Source organism: Crocodylus siamensis, chromosome 7, assembly GCF_052110815.1.
Source record: "Crocodylus siamensis isolate JL-2025a chromosome 7, ASM5211081v1, whole genome shotgun sequence".
NCBI lineage: Eukaryota > Metazoa > Chordata > Crocodylia > Crocodylidae > Crocodylus > Crocodylus siamensis.
Genome location: NC_143401.1, coordinates 89,120,853 through 89,138,508, shown reverse-complemented (window position 1 = coordinate 89,138,508; position 17,656 = coordinate 89,120,853). Strand labels below are relative to the sequence as shown.

At 49.9% G+C, this 17,656-nt stretch overlaps 1 protein-coding gene across 6 annotated transcripts in view; it reads left to right on the top strand.

Moving 5' to 3' along the window:
- VWA2 (von Willebrand factor A domain containing 2) overlaps nt 1–17,178 on the top strand; it is a 50,599-nt gene extending 33,421 nt beyond the window's left edge. For 5 of the 6 annotated variants that reach the window (XM_090058483.1, XM_090058481.1, XM_090058480.1 and 2 more), the window contains 8 exons: nt 48–181; nt 881–1,013; nt 2,850–2,905; nt 4,444–4,551; nt 5,175–5,756; nt 6,386–6,937; nt 14,743–14,865; nt 16,070–17,178. In XM_090058483.1, coding sequence (XP_089914609.1) covers nt 48–181; nt 881–1,013; nt 2,850–2,905; nt 4,444–4,551; nt 5,175–5,756; nt 6,386–6,937; nt 14,743–14,865; nt 16,070–16,197 — 1,816 coding nt within the window. In that variant the 3' untranslated portion in view covers nt 16,198–17,178. The remainder of the gene's footprint in view (nt 1–47; nt 182–880; nt 1,014–2,849; nt 2,906–4,443; nt 4,552–5,174; nt 5,757–6,385; nt 6,938–14,742; nt 14,866–16,069) is intronic. The other variant, XM_090058479.1, reaches the window with a different exon arrangement.
- The last annotated feature ends 478 nt before the right edge of the window (nt 17,179–17,656 follow it).

The window sequence follows — 17,656 nt, the reverse complement described above, 5'->3', positions numbered from 1 at the left end:
TTGGTAAAGCTCTGCACTCCTTATCGGCCATGCCATCGCTCTCACAGGTGGGAGGAGCTGCACGTGTTGGCCAGCGAACCGACCGAACAGCACGTGCTGTTTGCTGAGCATGTGGACGATGCCACCAATGGCCTTTACAGCACCCTTACCAGCTCCACCATCTGCAGCGCAGTATCTCCAGGTACCTCGGCAGCCACCCTGGCACGTGCTTACTAATGACTGCTACCTTTTGCTTCCTGACCATCTCCCTGACACTTGCCCTTCTGATGCAGCTCACCCTGTGGCAGGTTGTGCCCTTTTCACTGAGAGCTTCCCTGCAAAACGAATGGAGACTGGGGTTAGCATGAGTCAAAAGAGGGTTTTGTAGTATCCTGTTGTGTGCCAATGCAAACATGTGGCCTGTCTAAAAACCCACACCTACAAGCAAGCAAGGACGGTGCAGTGATTCTGGCAGTACCCTAGGACTCTGGAGATGTTTGAGTCCTTTTTCTATCATGAACCTGCTGTGTATGCTTTTGCACGGGTAACTTATGGATATCTATGCTAGACGTTCCCAAGCCAGCACTGCCCTGGAGAAATAGAGTAACTTTGCCTGTGCTGCTTCCAGTACCCTCGGATACCTCTACATGGGGGTCTTAGTTCCCCATACAAAAACAAAATTACTAGCCTCTGCCTATTTTACTACAGCTTTTTGAGAATAGATAAAATCACATTAAAGCTTCTTGAAGCCCTTAGATGTGCAGTTAGAGAGATCATATAAAACCGGCCTTGCTTCTGTCTGAAGCATGCCCCAGTTGTTCAAGCTCTTGTCTGCAGCCAGTTTCGTTTGGAGGCATCTGAGTTGTGTGGTTTTCTGACATGGATGTGCTTTTTGCAACAGGTTGTAAGATTGAATCTCATCCTTGTGAACGCAAGACACTGGAGACTGTGAAGGAGCTTGCTGGGATTCACATGTGTTGGAAGGGCTCCAAGAGACAAAATGCAGTGCATGCATCGCTTTGCCCATTTTATAGGTGAGTCGCCATCTTTCCCTCTTGAAGTGGGTGGTGAGGACAGAGGGAAATGAACACACGTTCAGTTCATCAAATGCAGATGTTTAAGCTGATTGTAAATCCTAGACTCATAGAAAGTTAGGGGTTGGAAGGGACCTCAGGGGCCATCTAGTCCAATGCCCTGCTCAAAGCAGGACCACCCCCAACTAGTTCATCCCAGCCAAAGCTTTGTCTAGCCAGGTTTTGAACACCTCCAAGGATGGAGATGCCACCACCTCTCTGGGTAACCTGTCCCAGCATTTTAGTATCCTCCCAGTGAGAAAATCCTTCCTAATATCTAATGTATCAAATACCTGATGGTACGGGCTTGCAGCCTACACTACCCTGAAGAGCTTGTAATCTCAGCAGCCAAAGGGTGAGGAAGCAACACTGAATCAGGAGCCAGATGACTTGCCCATGGTCACTCAGTAAGTCGGTGGCAGAGCTAGAAACAGAATCTGGGTCTCATGTGCCAGGCAAGTTCCTGTAGGCCATGCTGCTTTGTATGTAATGGGCTTCTCTCGCATAATTGCTGTGTACTTAGGCACTATGTTACACAACCAAATAGAGCGGGGAGAGCTAAATCTCAGGCTAGCTATTGACTCTATCCTAGTGATTCTCAACCAGGGTGCTGAGAGATCCTTTTAAGGGTGTTGCGGGGTGCCACACAACACAACACATGATTCACAAGATAAACGCAAGAGGTTTCAAATAGGAATCTGTAATGCTAGAAATGTGCTGGCCTGTTAGTCTTTCCAAGGTCTTTGTAACAGAAGAATTTGCTCAATTATTCCTTAGTCAAAAACCGAGTGAAAGCTAAGAGCTGACATTTTTCTGAGAGATCCCCTGAATCTAAAAAAGCTGAGAACCACTACTCGATGCCGTATGCAGCCAGTTCTAATTTTAGGTCTACCGACTTTATTTTCCACAAAGTCCTTTTTTTTTTTTTTTTTTTTTTTTTTCACCCTGAATTGGCTGAGCTGAAATTCCTGGGAGAGCCCAGTCTATGGAGAGGTTTTAGTTGCTGGCAGAAAACAACTCCTGCTCATATTGCAACAAAACATTAAATGCGATGGTTGCAAACAAAGAAGCGTATTGTCCGGCCAGTGGCAGCAAATCGTGCAAGGGAAATTCCCCTTTTGTTGAGATAAGGATGTATTTGGGGGATCGTGAAGTCTGTCATGTCTTTAGAGGAATCAAATGTTGCAGCCAGAAGCGTCCGGAGGCTGCAGTCTGTATAGTAAGTGAAATGCTTTAAAAGTGACCCACAGGGGAAAATACAGGTTTGTGCTTTCTTATATGTGATATCTGAAGAAAGTCTGATGGGGAGGAAAGAGGAAATGGTTGATGCCTTCTTCCCTGCTTGTTTGGTTATGTTAGAAATTAAAGTTCAGTCTACCTTGGAAAACACTGTAGACCACTGGAAAGCAACCAATAGTTAGTTTTGTTTAACACTGAGAATGCCAAGGAACTCAAAACCTTATTCACCGAGCTGGGTATCTTTTTTTTTTTTACTCAGGAATTAGCAAAGATTTTTGTAGGCGATATCTTTTATTGGACCAGTGCATGCTTGGGATAAAGTTAGACAAGCTTTCAAATGCAAAGCAATTCAATAGCTTGTCTAACCTTATCCCTGCAGTTGGTTCAACAGAAAATATCACCCACAAAAATCCTAGCCTCTTGCATAATTTCTGGGCCATCATGGCTACAACATCACTCCAGCGCTACCAATGCATTTTTTTTTTTAATTCAGTTTCTTTCATAAAGATCTTGATTTTTAAAGGCTGGCTGTATTTGATATTAATCTTTCTGTCTTAGTTGGAAAAGAGTCTTGATAAAACACCCATCCAGATGCTACCGAACCACATGTCCAGGTAAGACCTTGTTTTTCTAAAATCTTGTTTTACTGTCTAAGAAAAAGATGTGAAGTAGATATAGGTGTTGGGTTTTTTATTTTTTATTTTGGGGACATTTTAACTCCTGTTCTGTTCCTAAGCGAAGGTCAGAAAATCAATAATGTAATTCTCGTGAGGTTTAGCAATGGACTGATCTTTTACCAACCTTTTTGTTAATCTCCAAAACAAAGCTGAAGACTTCTTCACTGTCTCGCTTAAGTTTCTGACCATGAAATAGTTTTGTTGGCTAAAGATGTTCACCTATCAGTATCTCCTTTTGCTCATGGAGGAGACAACGTAGTTAGTTTGCAATTTTTCATGTTCACATTTAGAGAGGGAATCACGCTTTTCAAATGACTAGTATCCCTTGCGTGGGCCAATGAGAAATCATGTCTGAATGCTGTCTTAGCTTGGGAAATGTCATTGTTACTGGTATGGCCTTTAGTAGGTGAGTGCACCATTCATTCGAGATCATCACTGTCATTAATTGAGGAATAAATTCAACAACTGGCATTGCTTTGTTTTTGTGGATGAGCAGTAATAGCTACGCAGCCAAAGCCAAGCTGATGGACCACCCAGTGGTCCAAATCCTGGAGGGATGCAATGGCTTTATGGTGCTGGGATGCCCTCTAAAAGTATGTTGTCATCCATGCTCCATGTTTCACCTTCCCACTATGTAGGGGAAATGGAGACTCCTTGGTCTAGCAAAACTGATATGTGCTGCACAGCTGATGCATCAGGCTGTGGAGGAGGCAGAATTTGAGAACGAAGTGAATGGCCCCCAAATTGTTTGACATATGCTGCCAACGTGCATCTCCCCAGCACAACGGCTGAAGCTCTGGGAGGCTTGTATGTAGTCAGGGACGGGGGGCGGGTCCAGGCTTTCTGCTTTAAAGAAAAAAAGTATAATCCTAAAAGAATCTGACTGGGGAATGGGCTGGATTCTCATCTTGGCTTCGCTGGTGTCAGTTTGGAAGAACTGGGCTGACTTCAATAGGTGGAAGTTGACACCAATATAATCCGCCCTATTTCCCCCGCAGCAGTTGAAGAGCAAAGTGATAAGCTGAAGTTTGGGCTGGACAGGATTGTAAAACCGATTTCTAAGTGCAATGGGATTTGATGAAAGCACCTGCCAAGCACAAGCCTGGTAACCTGCTGGAGCTGCCACTGGGAAGAATGGGGTCATTCTGGTTGAATTTGGCAAATGGATAACCCTTGGGAAAATCTATACAAACACCAGAGCCTTGTTTAACTGGATTTTTCCAGAGCAAGATGGAGCAGGGAGGACGCCTCATGAGACGCCTTGTAAATTAAGGGAAAACTGAGTGCATGGCCAGCCCTGTGTTCAGTGATCTTGCTCTGTTGTGCAACGTGACTGCTTCCTGTTAAGATCTGGGCCTGCTTGTTCTTTAACCTAAAGCAATACTACCATTGAACCAAAGTGAGAAGAGTCAGGCTCCCTAATGATCTTCTCTCTCGCTCTCTCTTTGTCTTTCTCCTGATCTGGTGCCTTTCAGATCCCTGCGATTCCCAGCCTTGCCAGAATGGAGGTACGTGTGTCCCAGAGGGACTGGAAAAATACCACTGCGTCTGCCCAGTTGGATTTGGAGGCGATGCCAGATGCGGTAGGTTGATCTGTCTGGCACTCTCGTGCAGTGTGGGCCCTTGAGCCTCTCGATCAGCTTGCTCTCTGCCTTCCTGTAACATCCCAGTGTGGCATCGTGATGTTGCATGGGAAGACTGGGACCATCTTGCTGCCTTTCTAAAGCTCTGGTCCCAAGTTTATTTGGTTTTGTGGATATATCACCTCAAGGGCAGGGCTTAGCAGAGCGCTCCCATCCCCACTTCACCCTGTGGTTCTTGCAGAGCGTCCTTGCACGAATAGGCCAAAAATGCCAGGAGGGACGGAGGATTTTGCCCAACCTGAATATCCGTACAAGGGCCGGATTGTCCAGAACTCCCCTACTAGAAAGCCAAGCCACCCCTTGAAGGTCATTAACGGTAGATGCCCTAATTGAGTCCTTCTTTTGTGACACCCTGTAGTGTATTTCCTGGCCCCTGAGGTGGCTGGGACACTGTAGTCCCCCAGTAGAAGGTGTCCTGCCCAGCATGTTCTCCTGCCCGCTTGGCAGAAGGGTCATGGAGTGCAAGCCCGGACCATCCGCGTTGCAGGAGACCTTGGCAATGCACTTGGGGCCTGTGCGCTTATTCTCTGCATGACGCGCGGTTACTTCTCCCTCCCTTCCAGCACCAAAGCTGAGCCTGGAGTGCAGCGTGGACCTCCTGTTCCTGGTGGACAGCTCATCTGGTACCAGCCTGGAGGGATTCCTGCGCTACAAGGCTTTCTTGAAGCGGTTTGTCCAAGCGGTGCTGAGCAGGGACACCCCGGCAAAGGTCGGCGTGGCTCAGTACAGCAATAACGTCACGGTCCCCATGGCAGTGGGAGCCTACGAGGATGTGCACGGTCTCGTGAGGAGCATCGATGCCATGCGCTTCACTGGGGGAGAAACCCTCACCGGCCAAGCCCTTCGCTACATTGCTCAGCACGGCTTTAAGAGTGCTCCAGGCTTGGCGGACATCCGCGTCGAGCTGCCCCGAGTGGTGGCCTTGTTCACAGATTCAGAGTCCCAGGATCCGGTGGCAGAAGCGGCCAAACATACCCGGGACCAAGGAGTCTTCCTGATCGGTGTGGGCAGCGAGTTCCTGCGGGTGGAGCTGGATGGCATTACAGGGAGCCCGAAGCAGACCATCGTCTACTCCAACCCCCAGGATCTGTTCAACAAGATCCCTGAGCTGCAGAAAACCATCTGCAGTGCAGACAGACCTCCAGGTAAGGCCAGGGTGGTGCCCTGCGAGAGTCATGAGCGGAGCTCAGAAAACGAAGCTCTAGGCATAAGGAACGAGGCATTCAAAAACCACATTTCTCTGCCCCTCAAAGCAAAGTGATGCCGAATCCAGCTATGCTGGTGCTCATTGCTTTCCTCCCATTGTCTCCTCATGGCTGACTTGCTTGCCCTTCTAGTTGCTGGCCATAAACCAGTAATGGGCGCCCTCTCTGCAGAGCACTCCTCGAGCACTGAGGGCTAGCGTGCGTCTGTGCTGTTGTCCCAGCCCCAGGTGGGTAGAAGCGTATAGACCGCCCCCACTTGGGCCAGGACCAGGCGTAACGCTAGTCAGCCTTGGTGAGCACAAGGGCTTTACCTTCTGCTGTATGTGGAGGTGTTGTGGCACTGCCCCAACCCTCGTGCCAGCCATAGAGCTGGCTAGTCGCATGTGGGTGGGAGATGCAGACTGCCGGAGCCTTTCTGCTCCCTAAAGAGCTGCCCTGCATGGGCCGTCTGCTTGGAAATCATGAATGACTCTTCTCTGGCCGCTCAGTGGGATGGGGCCGTACGTTCCCGCAGAGAGGGATTTGCCTTTGCAATCTGAAGTCATTTTTGCTTCCTTCCTGCCTCGCAGGCTGCCAGTCTCAATCCCTGGACCTGGTGTTTGCGCTGGCTGCCTCGACAGGCGTGGGCAAGGAGAACTTCCTGCGGCTGCGGGACTTCGTCCGCTCCAGCTCCCTTCAGTTCGACATCAACCGGGACGTCGCCCAGATCGGCCTCGTTGTCTACGGCAGCAGAGCCCGCACGGTGTTTGCGCTGGACACGCACACCACCGCTACGGCCCTCCTCGAAGCCATCAACAACGCGCCTTTCGTTGGTGGCTCAGCCTCCGTTGGCAGCGCCTTGCTGCGCATCCATGACGGTGTCATGACGGTCCCGAAGGGGGCCAGGCCAGGCGTGAGCAAGGCGGTGTTGGTGATCACGGATGGCGGGGGCGCAGAGGATGCAGCAGTTCCAGCTCAGCAGCTGCGGGACAGTGGCGTGCTGGTGTTCGTTGTGGGCATCGGGAGCGTCCAGCGTGACGTGCTGCTCAGGATTACCGGCTCTCCCCACCATCTGATGCACGTCCCCTCTTATGAAGAGCTGCCAAATCACGAAGACTTCATCATCAGAAGAATATGTGAAGGTGAGACCATTTGTGATTTCCCTTCTTGGGAGCCAAGTCCTAGCTGCATGGCTCATCCAAAAGTGGCTCTTCAAAGCCTTGTACAGCAGGCAGACCAGGGGTCTCCTTGAGGTAGTGGTCCACAGCTCTCGGTAGACCTCATAGGAGGCAACGTTCGTTCCACTTTATAAATGGGTAAACCAGCGCATGGAGTGAGCAAGTGACTTGCCAAAGGTTACTCAGTGGTCTCCTAAATCCACAGTCCAGGGTTTCTTTTGGCGTGGCTGGCTCTTGTAATCCTGCTCAGATTAAGTCAGGTACTCTGGTTCTTAGAGGCATGGGATTCATTGCCCTGCACGTATACAAGGCAGTCCATGTCGTACGGGAGTTGAACAGGGCACATATTACAAAGCAGCTGCTGGTCTCTTCCTTCTGACCTACTAAGCAAGCTTTCTATGCTAGCAGATTTTGGCCAGGTTTGGAGCCAGAAGCTGAGACTTGTCGCTCAGAGCTCATTGCTTTCCTCCCATTGTCTCCTCATGGCTGACTTGTTTGCCCTTCTAGTTGCTGGCCATAAACCAGTAATGGGCGCTCGAAGTCAAACATGGACCTGATATGCAGGTAAACTTATTTTTCTTTTTTTCCCCACCTCCCTTCTCACTTTTCTGAATGGAGTGATGCTGCGTGTTCTCAGTGGTAAACCCAGGGCAGGCGTTGCTACCTGTGGAAACGTGGCCCTTGCTGCTCAAAGGAGGGGGGTGGATAGAGGCATACTTCTCAGCCTTTTGGTTCTTTTCTTTGTGTTGCCTTCTGCCATGTGCTAGTAAGCACGAAGGCTACAACAAACCGCAAAGGTACATGCAAAAGGTGACGTGTTTATATTGACAGATAACCCTGCAGGGCCCAGTAGGTTCTGTTTCATGTACGAGTACAGACAAGGACTTGATCATTGTCTACAAGGGTTTCATGCAGTGGTTCTTAACCTGTTTAGACTCAAGGCACCTCTCAATTAACGTAGGGTGCTCCTTGGAAAATACCAGTTCTTAGTTTTCACTTCCTTTTTTTTTTTTTTTGATTCCAGAAAATAATAGAGCAGTTCTTCTGTTGCAAAGAGCTCAGGAAGCCCACACCAGGTCAGAGTGTTTTTAATACTAGGGATTCCTGTTTAAAACCTCTGGGTTTCTTTTGTGAATGTTTACACACCTCACAGTGCCCACGTTGTGTGGCCCCCTGCAGCACCCTTGCGAGGATAGTAAGACACTGGAGGGTGCCACGACAGTGATTTAGTGCAGTGGTTTCAATGCTTTACTACTTCAGCATGCAATCTTGCTGCATTGGCTTGGACCACTGACTCCCTGCATGATCTCAGCAAGTTGCTTCATTTGCTCCTTGTTACCCCTTGGGTAAGCAAGAACAGTACTACTTCCCTAGGGGCTGCTGTGAGCATACTCCATTACCACGGGGAAGGAAACTGTATGAGCATCTAGGCTTTTGTATATGGTAATTACTTAAATGGTCAAGTCCTTTCAATAGGTGGGAAATTATTTCACTGGGTAATTCTGCAGAAAGGAAGAAACGTCTTTTTAAAGTGCTGCCTCACCTAAGATCAATGTCAGGTGTTTTAACTTTTTATGAGCAGGGGGTCCTGCAGAGTCGGGCCCATGCTGAGTTGGGGTCATACCGAGTCAGTCCTACTAGGTGGTCGTGCTACATCGGAGACAAAAATGGGACTAACCTCCATTTGTTATGCTAGCGGTGATGGTAAATGATTGGAGAGATGTTCTGTCCTTGTCTGAAAACACCCACAATCAGAAGAGCCCCAGCTAATGCTCACTTTGTCTTTAAAGATGCAGTTGCCTGCATCAAAGAAGGGTCGGGCGAGAGCGCCCCAAAGCTGACGCCGCGGGAAGCGATCACCGTGCAGACAACCAAGACACAGTAACTTAAGGGCTTCTCTTCAAAGGCTCTGTGTGCTGTGTTTGCAAGGCCATATCCGTGGGAGTGGGCTCCTGCCATTACACAGGTGGAGTTAAACACATAGTCGCTGTCCTGGGGGAGGAGGGTTCAGACCTGCCGAGTCCTTCCCAGTTGCATCTGTAAGGGAGAGATGGGAACCTAACGTTACAGGGGGAGAGTCCCCGTGTGGGAGGGTTGGCCGCGTACTGGGCTGAGTGGGATGAAGGGCAAGCGCATGGGGGTGCCCCTGCTGTGAAGAAAAGGGATTTCTCTCTCTTCTGTGCACCAAGTAGTTCTTTCACTTTATATGTGTTCAAAGCTGGCTCGCTGACTTCAGGGGGAGTTTGCATGAGTAAGGACCTCGCGTTTTGGCTCAGACCATAGGGCTCTTGTTGGCAGCACCTGTCACTGCTGTCACTTGCATAATAAGAGAAGTGAGTGTGCAATCTGTCCTACGCAGCAGACATGGTGCTGCTTTCGATCCTCCCAGGAAAACAACACAGCTGGTTTATAGACCATGAAATCACTGGAGCGCGTAGCTTAGCTAATTACGGGTTTGCACAAAGGAGCAAACTTCGGGGAATTCCTGTGTCGGCCCAAATGGCACCTGGTGGAGGCTGCAGCCCTGTAGGGGCCGTCTCATTTCACAGCGCCGCGGATTCCTTCCCGCGCGTGGTCTAGACCACGTACGCGCCAAAGCCGGTCATGTGGGGTTTAAAGACCTTTTCAGCTCGTATGTGTACTAAAAGACCCTCTCAAGAGCATCTCAGAGCTGGAAAGGTTGGGAGCTCTTGGTCGTTTGGACAGCTGCAGAGAGCGGCAAAGTGGAGAAGAAAAGGCAGAGGGGAGATAAGATAACAGTCTTCTAATACCTGAAAGGCGATGTTGGAGAGGGTGGAGATGGGCTTTTCTCTGTGACTGTATGGGACACAACTAGGAGCAGTGCCCATTGGAGCAGGCTACCTGAAGAAGTGGTGAAATCTCCATCCTTGGAAATGTTCAAGGTCAGGTTGGACAGACACTTGGCTGGGATGATTTAGTCGGGGATGATCCTGCCTAGAGCAGGGGGCTGAACTAGGTGACCTCATGAGGTCCCTCCCAGCCCTACTTCCCTAAAACCCTATGATAAAGAGCTGGAGAACGGCTTCCCTTGGGAGCTTGTTCCAGTGGTTCACCACCCTCACCACTAAAACTTTGTGCCTTATTTCTGTTGGTCTGAGTTTAACTTCCACCTGTGTCCTTCAGTGGAGCAAAACTCTGGTTGCTTTTTCACATCTGCTCTTGCAGATGGGTTAACAGCACCATGAAAAGCACTATCTTTTAGCACATTGGGCAGAATAGCGTTAAATAGCTGTCTCTCCGTTGTTAGACATCTGTCCCCTGGCAGGCCTTTTGCATATCGTTTCTTCTTGGGAATTTTAAATGTGGTTCTATAGTGTAGTATATCAGGTCCTTTAAAAAACCATACATTGCAGTACACGAAATACAGGATGACCTAGAGGAGGTAGCAGGGCGCAGCAATTCTGGGAAGGTAACGCAGCATTTCCTGCAGCTGAATTTCAGCTGTTTTTTACTCATGCTGGTAATTACTGTTTGCAGTACCCTGGCCAAGGACAGCATAACAGATAAAACTCTCAGTTCAGTCTTTTGCCAAGAGTCTGAGACGCAACAATAAAAGTACAGGCTGTGTGGTGCTTGGGGGAAAAGAATTATTGAATTACATGATCCACTGGCTTGGGTACCTGGAGTATTATATTTTTTTCTAGGCATGTTTCCAGAAAGAGAGAGACAGATTGAGGGGAGCTTGGACGAGCTCAACAATTAATGAACCAGGGGCCGGAGGGATTAGTCTGGAAGGAAGGATGAAAATCTCTCTGGCAACACCGAGCCTGGGGAGGATAAAGGCTGCATAGGCTAAAAACATGCATCATTTTTGCTGTGGCATCAGCTGTGCCATGGAGAGTCCCAGGGAGCTCTGCTTCATTGGGTGGCACAGACATCACCCACCGTCCATCCAGGTCTGGCCCCTGCAGCTCGTGGGACTTCAGGGTCCCAATCCTGGGGCACAAGTACAAACAAGGGAACTGACCCAGATTGCAGCAGCATGATGCACGTGCCCGAAAATCCCCCTGTGGGGGTTTCTGGGCATGCCTCTGCAAGCAGGAAATCCAGGCAGGTGCCTCTGAAGCCTCCGGGGCCTGGTTTTGTGTGCCCTGGGAGTACCCCTAGAGAGGATTTCATGGGACATGCAAGATTGAGCCCCTTAAGCCCTGAGAGTGCCTACCGCCGGAGCATGTGGACTGCCACAAAACCGCAGCACAAATTAATACCGTCTTTGGTCTCAGACATGGATTTGGACGTTTGTGGCGCAACAAAGAGCACAGACATCTGTTTGCTTGTGCTTTGCGCCACCGTGAATATGTTTATGGCAGCACAGGCGGCTCTGCTGGTGAGCCCACCAACTGGCAGGAAGGAGACCTCGATTCGGGAGGGACGTCGGAGAGAGGAGATCACGTGGGTGGCCTCCAAGTTTCTCCTCATCAGGAAACCTCATCAGTGAAGACGGGTGTAGGGAGTGGGTAAGAGGTCAGTAAGCAAAAAATAGCGGCAAAGAATGAAGGTGTGAGTTGGAAGTATGATGATCCTATGCTGCCCTTGTAGCGGTTGCTCCTGGGACCAGTGCTTCGGTCTCCCAGCGTTGATGGGATTTCTGGGTGATCAATCAAGCACCAGCGCTGCAAGGTAACATCCAGATCGGCTCCTTGTTATGCAACTCTGGTGATCTTTGTTCACGGGCAGACGACAGCGTGTTGTAATCATGTTGCTTACAACTGAGCTTTAAGGAGTTTGGTGACCAGCAAATGATAGTGCAGCTTATTCTGCCTGTCGCTGTGCTGGATGTGTCTGCTCCGTTCATATTTGAGGAACCAAAACCATCGCGCAGTGTCTTTGTGTCTTCAACTTCTGGCTTCTTCAGCATCAATTTAAGATAGTATTTGGATGCTCTGATGGATCAGAGGCTAGTTGTGTCCTCTTGGGAACCCACTGTAGCTTGGGCAAGTGAAATAGAGCAGTGATTTTTTTTTTTTTTTCCCCCCCTAAACTAATGGTCATAGTTTATGGGAATGTGCAGTCTCGCTCTGTTACAATGCATGCTTTTTTCTTTCTCCAGCAATGGTTTTATATATGAAAACAAAATCCTGTGATTCTCCCCATGGATATGGGGAGCTTTGTTATGAGCAGAGATCTGTGTTTCCATTTTCCCATAGAAAGACAGAGAAAAATGAGGATTTCCACCTTTACCCGAGGAAAACATGGATTTCTTGTTTTAGTGGAGAAGCCCACAGATTTTGCAGTTTTGCAAAGAGCTGTCCGCAGGCTGGCAGAGTTGCAGCCTTCAAGGGGCTGGGGGAGTGGGAGGGGTGGTCAGGCAGGGGGCACCATGTGAACAGACTTGCACGTGGCCTCCAGGCAGCCTGGAGAGCAGTTCCTGTAGGTAAGGGTGGGGGGTGGGATTAAGGCCCCCATAGGGAGGGAGGAAGTTGGGCAGGGCTGGGGCTAGGGCTGCTGCCCAGCCAGGTGGTGCATGGGGCTTGGGGCCTGGGGCCACAATGCACGGCCGCAGCACCGCGGCGGGGAGCAGGATGGTGCCGCAAGCAGCTCGTCCAGGGGGGTGGGAGGGGTCATTCTTGTCCCATTCAGTAGAGGCCAATGGCCTGTACCTGCAGTAATCAGCATGCTACCGTGCCACCAGTTACCTTCCCTGGGGAAGATTTCAAGTTTCCCTATCAGATAACAACCAAGTAGTACGATCCTGATAGAAAATGGCTTGCAAAAAGCCCCATGTTCTGGAGTGGAGGATGCTCCTTTTTAAGCTCCCAGTTGCAAGAGAGTAAAAGTGGAGTGGATGCAAGACCCGCGTTCCCAACCCTTCAGTTGTGTAGTTGCAGAATTTCACACCCCTGCAGATGCTATGGCAGAAATGCCAGTGGTGGTGGTAAAGGGCTCTCCTGAGACGCTGCTACTTAACCTGACATATTTATAGCAGGGAGGCATGGAAAGCCTAGACCCCTGCTGACAGCTGCAGCCCGCAAAGTTAGGCGGGTTGGAAAGCCTGTTGGATGTCAAATTTAAAGAGAATTAATAATAGCCTGGGCTCAGAGCTTCTCACTGTCCTGTCAACTCCCTCCTGCAAGCAGCATTCAGAAATCCCTTTTTTCCTGTTTTCCCACCAAAATCCTGCCAGTGAATGGCTGTCCTGTGCTTGACCATAGTTTCATAGTTTGTAGGGTCGGAAGGGACCTGAGCAGATCATCTAGTCCGACCCCCTGCCGTGGCAGGAAAGAGTACTGGGGTCAAATGACCCCAGCAAGGTGTTCATCCAGCCTCCTCTTAAACACCCCCCGGGTAGGAGCCTGCACCACTTCTCTTGGAAGCTGGTTCCAGACCCTAGCCGCCCTGACCGTGAAGTCGCGCCGCCTGATATCTAGCCTAAACCTCCCCTCTGCCAGCTTGTGACCATTATTCCTGGTCACTCCTGGCGGTGCTCGGGGGAACAGGGACTCCCCCAGTGCCTGCTGGTCCCCCCTGACTAGTTTGTAACAGGCCACGAGATCCCCCCTCAGCCCTCTGTTGTGGAGGCTGAACAGGTTCAGGTCCCGTCGCCTCTCCTCATAGGGCCTGCCCTGCTGCCCCCTGATCATGCGAGTGGCCTCCTCTGGACCCTCTCCATGCTGTCCACGTCCCTCCTGAAGTGCGGCGCCCAGATCTGGACGCAGTACTCCAGCTGCGGCCTGACCAGTGCCGCATAGAGGGGGAGGATCACCTCCCTGGACCTGCTCGAGATGCATCTGTGGATGCATGACAGGGTACGGTTGGCCTTCCTGACTGCGTCCCCACACTGCCGGCCCATGTTCATCTTGGAGTCAATGATGACCCCCAGATCCCTTTCTGCCTCCGTGCTGACAAGAGGGGAGTTCCCCAACCTGTAGGCATGGTGCCAGTTGTTCCTCCCCAGGTGCATCACCTTGCACTTGTCTGTGTTGAAACCCATCCTATTCTCGACCAGTCTATCTCAGACCTGGGCTCTTTGATCTGTGCTAAATAAGCTAGCACAGGACTGGGGCTTTGATTGCAAGCTGGTTAAGGCAGGAAATGTGTCTCGCCACCTTCTATAACGTCTGGATCTGGGGATTTTGTGTGGTCCTCTATTCAGTATGCATTGATGATGGTGTTTAAAAACATCTGCCTCTTCCTGCTTTTCTTAAAGACACCTTGCCTAATAGCAGGGTTGTTTGTACTCCCTTAAACTTTGGGAACAACATCAAGCTATAAATTCAGACATCTACTGAAGTAATGATCTTTGTCTTTTTCTGACTTCCTCTTCTGATGCCGACTTGCTCTTGCAGTGAACTTGGGAGTGTTGCAAATGGCTTGTATTCTCCCCTGCCGTGAACTAATGAGCTGTCAGCTAATGCCAGCCAAGATGACCTCCTCTACCATGAACCCAGACTTTCTGGTGTAGGCCCATATTACCAAGGTGTCACAGACAGGGGGAGGGTGGTGAAAACTTAAGAGTTTCTCCTTAGACCCCTGTCACAGCAACCATGCTCCTGTGGCTGTGGGTAAAATGAAAAGCAGCCCTTTGAAAGATATCTGTCTCCCCCACAATGGGAGTGTGAGATGCCCCCAGAGGGGTCACAGCAGGCTGCAAGTTCCCCGAGGAAGAAGTTCGTAGAGAGGGGTGCAGGGCTCGCAGACTTCCTCTCCGGTGGTGTTTGTCTCCTTGTTTTTGCACCTCAGTGCGCCCGAGGGCCTCCAGATCTGTGGGTCCATCTCATGCCCTTGTGTTTGTGTTTTGTCCGCTCCAGAGGCCAAGAGCCCCGTGAACCTGTGCAAACCCAACCCCTGCATGAACGAGGGCGTGTGTGTACTCGGGAACGGCAGCTACCGGTGCGAGTGCCGCGGCTGGGAAGGACCACACTGCGAAAGCAGTAAGCATCGCCAGCGGGACCGCTCTGGGATTTCCACTTGGCACAGCAGATTGAGGCTAACAGACTTCCCAAAGGGCAAGAGCTTGGGCAAGGGGCAGTAGCAACATTGGAGATTGGGGCGGGACCTGCTTCTTCCTTTCCGGCCCTGGGGAAGGATTGGCCTGCACCCCTTGGCTTTGCCCCCTGCTGCCACTACTGCTACCACCTCCTTTTTCCTTTCTTTTCTCTTTCCTTGTAACTCACCCCAAAACTTCGCTTGCCTCTCGGGTGAATAGTTGGTGGCATCCACTGGGTGGATTGGTGAGGACGGGGCACAGGGTTCAGAGAGTACAGTGCTCCTTTCCACCGGGAGAAGGGAAGCCTGGGTTGCTGGGATCTCTTGGGGACATCCCACCCTGCCACCCACAGCAGCATCATGGGGAGGGAAGCTGCCTTTCAAGGAGCTGCTTTCCCCAAAGCCATAAGAGCATGTTCGCTGTGACAGGAGGGCCAAGAAGATACCCCGAAGTTTTCACCGCTCTCCCTCTTTGTGTAGCGCCCTGGCAATCTGAGCTTATCTCAAAGTCTGGGGTTATGGTAGAGAAGGTCATCTTGGCTCACTTTAGGTGAGATGTTAGTGCTGAGAGAGAGATTGCACCTTTTGGTTAAACCCTGGATGGTCACAAGTCACTGCTTTCAACAATTTCCATCCCAGCAGTCTCTTTCCCATGCTGGGACCCTCTTAGCATCCAGCCGGGCACTACCAGGGCTCTCCTTCCATTTGGCAGCATGGAAAGGACAGGGTGGTTTTGATATTTGTCCCCTCCTTCCTTGCCCAGTCCTGAGGGTAAGAGCCTCTGGTCTTTCTGGGTTTGTGCCATGCAGCTGTGCTCAAGGGTTTGAAGCAGCAATTACAGAGCATCCTTAGGCAAATGGTTGCACGTACGTGCAGGGGGCAGGACTCAGTGCCAGTCCTCTGTAGTGAGCCGTCTGCCCAAGGTTGCATGCTTGGTCAGAGCCAAATAGGAGCCAGGGGTCCCAGCTTTGTCGTGGTATCCCTCCCTGTGCAGGTTAACATCATGCCACGTGCCTTTTGCAGTCGCCTCACTTCTCTTTGTCAAATAACGTATTGAGTGTGGCTTTGTTTCTGCCTTGAAATGTTAATCTGTTTTTTGCCTGTCTTTCTCTTTTGGTTTTTTTTTAATTATTATTATTTTTGCAACAGGAATTGTAAGGGGTGATTCTTCCAGATCCCTGCTCCGTCCCCGAACACAGTGGAATCAGAGTCGGGGATTGCAGCCGTTTTACAGAGCTCTCCGGCACGCCAGAAGACATGCCCACCCTCAACACTGAGTTGGACGGTCTCGGTATTTCCAGTCGCCTTTTGCTTAGGGTCATCAATATACAAGAAGATCTGGCAAGCAGTTACCAAGTACTTCAATGACTGGTTTAGTCTCCTGGAGGCCGAATTGGTGACGCTCAGAATTCACGTGTGACACGAGCTGGGTTGGCCCGCAGCCAGTGCTGTTTTACTTTTTTGTAATGCATTTTGTTGTGCGTCTATATATTTATTATCGACATGCTGCTTCTCCGCGCCACGAAATTAGTGTATTCCACTTTTTGTTTTCCACAGGCATCTTGAAAGACCTTTGAATCAGCATGAATATGTGGGGAAAGCTAGCAATGTGGGGGTTCAGGCACAAGGGGAATAACTCTAAGAAGATATTGGGAGGTGGACGTGTATGAAGTGCAGGCTGGTACTAGTGAGTACGATTAAGCATTCAAAGCACACCCCAAAGGTTGAAATGGATTCTCCATCACATGAAATCTTTCATTCAAGACTGGGTGTCTTTCTAATAGAAACGCCCAAGTTCAGCCAGAAGTGATGGTTTTGATGGAAAAATGGGCAGCGAGATTATATAGGGAGGTCAGAACAGATGATTACAATAGATCCTGCTGGGCTTACTCTATACTAGTATGATTGGAAAAAGCCAGAGACTTGGGTGCAGTCGAGGAGTTCGAGTGCCTTGAGCTGGCTGTAACGTGCTGACTCTCTTTACCAGCACCATAAAATATCCCAGCAGCTAGTCACAAGAATGAATCGCTTGTTAAACACCGGGGAACAAATCCAAGCGAGAGGTTTGAGCGCCAATGATGGTCTTCATTAAGTTTTGCTTATTTTTCCTATGTGCCAAATGTGCTGATGTTCCCTTGCTGCGCTCTCTCTGTTTATTGTATGTTGAGTGATCTCATAGGGGTTTCGCTTCACGGGCATTTTTATTATTTTTTTTATAAGAAGATGCCTTCACATTAAAACGTTATCTTTGTGCCTAATGCCTTTTCTGACTTTCAGCTGGGGCTACAGCCATTTAACGTGACGGTTGTTTTATTTAACCAGCGTGTAACATGAACCGTAGGTGTTGGATGAGAAATGGCTTGTTTAAATCTGGGGACAAGTAGCTTAAAACATTCTGGCAATGGAGAGGACAAGTCCCGGGCTTAAGTGAAAGGCTGTTTTGATCTTATGTGCTCAGCGGTTGAGTCTCCTGAAGGGTCAAAATGATTTCCTTGGCAGCCAGTTCCTATTCTCCATACTCGGGGAAGGCAGCAGAGGTTTTGTCTATCTGTGCTACGACTGAGACTGTGGCAGAGCACTTCCATCCCTCTCTCTTACAGATACGGCTCCGATCTGCTGTGGAAACTGGGCTCTCGCCCTGTCTGCTGCCTTGGCTTTAAAATGGCCTTTGCCACCCATTTCCTGCTGTAATCTCTGTGTGCTTCTCTTCTTCCACCTCCTTCATCCTCCCACCCT